Source organism: Sebastes umbrosus, chromosome 4 (genome assembly GCF_015220745.1).
Source record: "Sebastes umbrosus isolate fSebUmb1 chromosome 4, fSebUmb1.pri, whole genome shotgun sequence".
NCBI lineage: Eukaryota > Metazoa > Chordata > Actinopteri > Perciformes > Sebastidae > Sebastes > Sebastes umbrosus.
The window spans coordinates 11,813,966-11,821,402 of record NC_051272.1 but is presented as its reverse complement, the minus strand read 5'-3'; the positions used below and the strand labels follow the sequence as shown (position 1 = coordinate 11,821,402).

The 7,437-nt window shown below is 43.4% G+C and overlaps 2 protein-coding genes across 4 annotated transcripts in view; one reads left to right on the top strand and one right to left on the bottom strand.

Annotated features, from left to right (window-relative positions):
* dgkzb (diacylglycerol kinase, zeta b) overlaps window positions 1–7,437 on the top strand; it is a 269,194-nt gene that overhangs the window by 175,921 nt on the left and 85,836 nt on the right. The gene's annotated exons all lie outside the window — the stretch shown is intronic.
* LOC119486328 (nuclear factor 7, brain-like) lies at window positions 2,315–4,008 on the bottom strand. The gene is given in 2 exon segments (XM_037766372.1): window positions 2,315–3,040; window positions 3,042–4,008. Coding segments are annotated over 2 exon segments (1,389 nt in total). The 5' UTR covers window positions 3,744–4,008; the 3' UTR covers window positions 2,315–2,353.

Below are 7,437 nucleotides of genomic sequence, written 5' to 3'. Positions count from 1 at the left end.
AACTCCAAGACCGGACAACGCCGTGGTAGCGACCTGTCAATCATAAGGTAGCCCGCCATAAAGCATACCGTGTAAACAAGCACAAGATTGTCAACCAGAAGACCTCTGTTTGTGTCCAGTGTGAAACTAAAAGTAAAGTTGACTTATTTTGTCACGTGGCTCGTCGATATAGTCAGCCCCGTGAGTTGTTCCTCAGTGAAGTTAATGTCAACCACCACCGTTTCCTATCCCTAACTAAGTGGTTGTGTTGCCTAAACCTAACTTCCTGTGAAAACGGAAGTTTATTTTGAAAGGACAAGGCGACCAAAAGTAACGCTAGAGGGGTACCCCGTGCGTTGGTCTCTGATGCCGAGGGGCACTGACCCGGAGGTCGCCCACTGGCAGGTGGTGGTTGTAGCCCACAGCCTTCTTAAATGAGTTGAAGTGAATGTTGAAGCTCGTCTGGATGAATGAAGTTGAATTCTACAGATTCAAACAGCTGTCCGGTATCCCATCTGTGTGGACATTTTAACTAGACTCACCCAGATGTTCGGTATTTCTACCGTCTGTGTGTGGAAAGTCTTGTCGTGGTCTTTTCCTCGCAGCAGAGATTCCCCACAGTGCTTTGTGTTGTCGTGTCTCTGTGTAATTGGCTGCAGATGTGCGGGCCGGCTGCATGGAAACCTCGCTATAACGAGCTAACGCCGGCCAGCCGCCGTTAAACTGCGTCACTCCTCCATCACTTCATACCTTCATACCTTCCTCTCTACTTTCTTTCTCCTCATCTTCCCCCTGATCATCTGGACCGGATTAGACACACATATAGAGATGCATGCATGCACACACGCCAATATGGCCACATGGTATCAACGATCACGCTCCAGTGGACAGATAGAGGACAGGGAGCCATGGTTGACGAAACCTGAGAGTTTATTTATTTCAGTGCAGACGTGGCGTTTCTATCATGAACTGAGCTGGACTGAAGCAGCTTACCTCAGCTCTCTGTGTTGCTCATAAATCAAAAGTTCAGTTGTTAAACAGATGAGAAGGAGCTCTGCAGCTACACTCGGCATCCAACAACTAATAAGGAGCAGGAAATGCTCCACTTTATTAATCAGTCACAAAGAAGAAGGAAGAAGTTATTACTCTGTTTAAAATGTAATTAGGAACACAACGTATTACATTACCTTTGCAGTATATTTGGTCCTTTGTGTGCATTGTATTTGGACTTAAACAGCTTAATTAATAGTTTATCTGTTAACCCCTTAAAACTCTGGCGTGCCCAGCCGCTATTCTGTCTTTCAGAGGTTGTTGCAGGCTGAATTTTAAAGCTAGAGTGAAGATACTAGTATCATATGAAACTAAAAAACCTAATGAATCCATTGGTACCAACCATGTCATACTAGCTTTGAAGGAGGTTAAATAACACTCCAGTGTCCAGTTTTACTGGGGACTAGCACAGAAACTCTTCAGCCCCTATATATATATATATATATATATACTGCATATATATATATATTTATATATATATATATATATATATATATATACAGTATATATTACATTTTAAAGTTACAACCTCAGATCAAAAACAAAAGCACCGTCAGTTTCTGCTTCATGACAAACTTTAATTTTCCAGTTGAAGCTTTAATCTCATTTCTAATGATGAATTACAGTGAACAGATGATGTGAAATAAAATCTCTTTAACACTTTACATGAATAAACAAATCAATGTTTGAACCTGCTGTTCAAATACACAGAAACTTCACATTAAAGATATAATCAATAATCTTGCTCTCTGAAGCTCTGTACGTGTTGCAACCTAGAAATATTTTATAATTTACATTTTATTGACCTAGAATAGATTTAAGTTATCTAAGAAGAAATATACACTACACTACACTATTATCTGATTTATGTTATTATCACGAGGTCAAAGTTCAGAGTGATGTGATGTCATCAGTCAGCGCAATGTTATTATTGAAAAGGTCAAAGTTCAGGCTGTGATGAGGTCATCAGTCAGCGCAGTAGCGATTAGGGAACGTGCTTGATGTTTTACATATGTGTGCGAGCGGTTCTGATTGCTTCGTGTAAAGATAACTTCAACAGAACTGGGAAGAATAAAAGTTGCCAAAAGGAAGACGGAGTCATATGTCTTTAAGGGTGCAACATACGCCGCTGTTTCCTGTTAAAGGCAGTGGTGTCGGTCATCATCATCATCATCATCATCATCATCACCATCATCATCATCATCATCATCATCATCATCATCATCACCATCATCATCATCATCATCACCATCATCATCATCACCATCATCATCATCATCATCATCACCATCATCACCATCATCATCATCACCATCATCATCTTCTATTTCTGTTGTCCTACAGTCACAGAGACCTTCACTGGTAAAACCTTCAGTTCAGCCACAGTGCTAATGTATGGAAACATCCTCTCAGTGAAAGTGTGTGTGAAGGTGTGTATGTGTGTGTTAGTATCAGGATCAGAGAACGACAGCTTTCCTTTGTTCCAGTCCAGATTCACTCTGATCCTCTGGGGCTTCTTCTGAACTACGAGATCAGTGGATGAACCTGGTGGGGAGTATGTTCTGTATTTACCATTACTGAACCATATTGTCCATAATCCAGACCGTATGACTCCCTTCCTCTGGACAGACTCTGCTAACACACCCAGGAACCAGCCTCTACTGTCTCCAACCTGGACGTCCCAGCTGTGAGTCCCTGAGTTAAAGCCCTCAGAGCCCAGGACAGAGAAGTAACTATCAATCCTCTCTGGATTATCAGGAAGCTGCTGTTTCTCTCCTGCTCTCACACTGGTCAGATCTTCAGACAGGATGAGTCTTGGATCAGCAGTGTTTGGGTCCAGAATCACAGGAGTGTAGGAGACCATGTCCTTCATCTTGTTCCAGATGTTGAAGGTCAGGTTGCCCAGGTGTTTTGCCTGGTCTATCAGAGCTCCTGAGAGCAGCTGTGGATCCTCCAGCAGGGGGCGCTGCTGGACTCTTTCCACTGCAGCCTTGTAGTTGAGCAGGAATGAGAACGTCTTCAGCTCTCAGCTCGTCTCTGTGGCTCTGACTTGTGTCTGAAAGAGCTGCTATCTCTCTGCTCACAGCCTCCATCTTCTCCTTCATCATCTGACTCTTCTGCTCCTCTTCCTCCCTCAGTGCAGCCATCCTGGCCTCCTCTTCCTCTTCTAGAAACTGGTGAAGCTTCTTAAACTGCTCCTTAATCTGCCTCTCTGTGTGTCGGGCCTGGACCTTCATGTGTTCTGCTGTTTGATCAAACTTCACTTTAACTTCTTCAAAAACCTTTAACTTCTCCTTTAAGGGCTCCAGAGTTTCCTGAAGTTCCTTCTTGTGTTGTCGTGCAGCTTCATCGATGGGTCTGAATCTGTGGTTGGTGTGTTTTTCTGAATCTCTGCAGACGACACACACCGGCTGCTGATGGTCCAGACAGAAGAGTTTGAGTTTCTCAGAGTGCAGACTGCAGAGAGCCTCTGAAGATCTCTGAGCTCTCTCCTGTAAGAAACTCTCACACACATTCTTTAAATCCAAGTTAGGAGGTAGTATTTCCTTTGAAGATCTTCTCTTACAAAGTGGACACTCTTGGACGTGTTTCTCTGTCCACCAGCTCTGCAGACAGACTTTACAGAAGCTGTGGCTACATGACAGCATGACAGGATCTTTAAAGACGTCGTGGCAGACAGAACAGCAGAGATCGTCCTCTAATCTGGAAGCCATTTAGTCTCTGAGTGAAGCTGAAAACACAGCAGGCAGACGGCTCAGCCACTCCCTGTTCCCTGAAAGCTACTTTCACTTTGAGTCTTTGTTCTTGTAAAACTCTGGTTCAGTTTGTGGATTCAGCAGCTGGTTGAAGTGGTAGTATTCCAGTATTCCCAGTATTCCCTCCTGTAGATGTCCTCTCTCAGTGGAAGTGGTGGTTTTGGTCTGAAGGTGAATCTTATCGTCCGTCTCTCAGTGTGTGTGTGTGTCGTCTCAGTGAGGCAGAATAACAATCTGTTTCCTGGTTTGTCACAAGGATATTAAATGAAGGCTGAGACTCCGTCTTTGACCTCGTGGAGTTCTGACTCATGCTCAGTGTGACTGGAGCTGTGATGTTGGAGGGTTACAGCAGAGGGTGCTAGAAATAAAGGGATGGTTCCCACTCAGGTGCTCTTTGGGTGGACTTTCTATTTTTCAAATACTATGGTCTTTTATTAAAGATCTTTAAATAATTGCAGAGTTGTAATTCTCACCCATAAAGTAGGCTAGTATGACACCCTGCCTTTATTTGATACAACATGGTTTGGTATTAACCCTCTGAGACCCGACCAACATTACTGTCTTTCAGTTTTAAAGCTAGAGTGAAGATCCTGGTATCATATGAAACTATAAAAACTAATGAATCCATCAGTACCAACCATGTCATACTAGCCTGTCACGAAGGAGGATAAATAACGCTCCAAACTTATGCTAAATTTTGGCGAGGGCATGGCCATTTTCAAAGGGGTCTCTTGACCTCTGACCTTCAGATATGTGAATGAAAATGGGTTCTATGGGTACCCACGAGTCTCCCCTTTACAGACATGCCCACTTTATGATAATCACATGAAGTTTTTTTCATGCAGTATAAATGTGTTATTTTCGCCTATTCCCAAAATGGTGTTTTTGAATATTTCTGCATACTGGGTCCCTAAACAGTCTTGAATTACATAAATTGGGTATCACTGTAAAGCTGAGACTCTTGTGGATCCAATGGGCCCAACTGTATTCATGTGTGATGATGTTAATCCCCATAGGAGCCATTTCATTGTAGTGAAACTTGACCTCACTGTATAAAATGACCTGTGGTGACCTCTAGGATAATCACAGCCTCATGAAACTTTACAGCCACAAACTAGAGACCTAGAGCATTCAGATGATGGATGGCTTTCCTAGCTAGATGGACAATAAGGGGGTTTCTGAGCAGTTTACACAACAGAAGTGCTCGCCATCCAATCGCTGAAAAATGCGATTCTTGCAGAAATCTCCAAATGTCAAAAGTTTTTGATACCAAATCAGAGCATGGCTTTTTCTATGGTGTTCCTCAAGGTCTTGGTGACTTAATGTGGTATTTTGGAGGGATTATTGATAATTTTTTATCAATTCTCCAATGGTAAAAAATTGTTAAATTTAGCACCAAATCTGTGTAACAAATGGTATCAACCCAAAAATTGCCTGCAACAACTTATGAGACATAATAGAGCATGACGATGACCATCATATACTTCTATATAAGAACCCTACACACTTTCACTATTTATTTTAATTAATTAATTATGTTTATTTCTTATTAATGACTAGAACACCTTGACTCACAGTGCTGAGCTGCATCTCAAATTAATCTTCAGGTTCCCATCTTTTAAATGATGTACACCACTTCTATGTGACATCTACTGTTGACCTGTTATCTCCCCCTGAACATCCTCTGTCCCCCTACCCCTCCAAGACAGCTGATTCGTGTTTATTTTGCCAACTTTTCAGGAATTCCCATAAAAACTTGCCCAACATTTGGAAACATAACAAGTGCAGTTTGCACCAATGAGAACACCTGGTGACATCACTTTCTTTCATATCACCTGAAAGACCTGTAAGTCTGTTCTCGATGTGTTTACAATATCATTGTGCTGCAATACGAGCTGGATGAGACTTTGATGAGACTGGATTACTTTGCCTCCTTTAAAACCCATTTCTCCTCCTCCTCCTCCTCCTCCTCCCTCCTCCTCCTCCTCATCCTTCTCATCCTCCTCCTTCTCCTCCTCCCAGCTGTTTGGTACAGTCTGGTGTTGGATGAGAGGCGTTTTCCTCCTCGAGCTGTTCTGGACGAATCAGACCGACAGCAGCCCAGGAGTCTGTTTCTGCCGGTTGGAGGTCAGAGCTGTCAACGCCTCGGCTTCTCCATCCAGGTCAGAACATCACAACCCGATCACAACCAGTATAAAACACACAAATCCTAAAAGTCAGTGTGAATCCCTAAACGCACCACCGTATCTTTGAACAGGAGACGACTGACTACGGGCGTCCCATTGCAGTTATCCTGGAGACCGGGTTGAAGAGCCCAGACGAGGGGCCGGTGTTGGACCCCGACTGGTCGAGCGTCCTGAGGGCCGAGGTGAGAGTTCATCCAGGTGATGTCACACCTGTCTCTCAGTCTGTTGTATTGAGCTCCAGAGGTAGATGTCCCGACCAGGCAGGCCTCATTTTCCTTAGATTTTTAAACCAACCACTTTGCTAAAACACCTTTTCAACCAGCGTCCTAACAATGTGATTTGATTTTGAGATTTTTTTCACTTCCTGCCACTGTGACAGGTAAGTATTTTCTTTTGTCTGCCACTTTAAAATCTCTGCGCTCAATGAAGGAATAACATTTTTAGATCTGATGTCATTCAATGTTCAGTATATTTTACATAAAGAACACACATACATTTGAACACATCATGATAACATTGTAATTTACCTTCACCCAATAGTCATTTTTACTGAGCAGAGCTTGAACGCTTCATAATTGTAACTCAATGGCACCTCCGTTAACATTAGTAGCTCCCTTATTTAACCAAGCAGGACTGTGCTTCTAACAGCTAACGTTACTAACTCTCCTCCTGACCAATTCAACACATATTTGTTGTTCACAGTGTCGCATTATCAGGGTAAAATAGGGTGCTCAGGTTTAGTAGCGCCATGCTTTTGAACACTTTTTTTTTCTCACCGCCGTGTCTCCGGTCCCAAACAAACTGAACATGATAAGGCGTGCAAATGTGTCATTGTGCATGTGTAACTGTCAGAAAGCATCAATACAGAGGAATCGATAGTCACGGAGGCATGAGATGCTAAGGAATCTAGGAAACTAGGAACCAACTAGGAACCGGTTCTCTTTTCCCTTTTCCCTGTCTGCCAACAAATTACCCGCATTTGGCGGGTGGCGAGTGCTAATTTCAGACCCCGGTTGGGTCAAACAAACAGACTTTCACAGACCGCTGTTGCTAAAGGAGTACCTAAAGCGTCATAGTTTGATGCGTAGGGCCTCTAACCAAGCGTTGGTATTTGACGTGTTGGGAGTGAGAATGTGTTGATTTATTAAAGTGGTGCCTCATCAAAAAGAAGTGAATTAATCCTTGTTTCTCGCCGTAGCTTCCCTTCTGGAACGGCTGTGAGCAGGAAGATACGTGCGTTCCTGACCTCATCCTCCACAGTCACACTGACCTCATGGATGTTCAGTGAGTGAACACACACACAAGTATTATTATAATTTATTAGAGAACCCATGCTAATTCATATTCTGTGTTTCACCTGAAGGCAGTTCTGCAGCACGAGGAACCGGGCCGCGTGGTCGCTCTGCAGCCACCGGGGGGCGTCAGAGGCTTCGGTGCACGTGGTGGAGAGCGGGCGGAGGAGGATG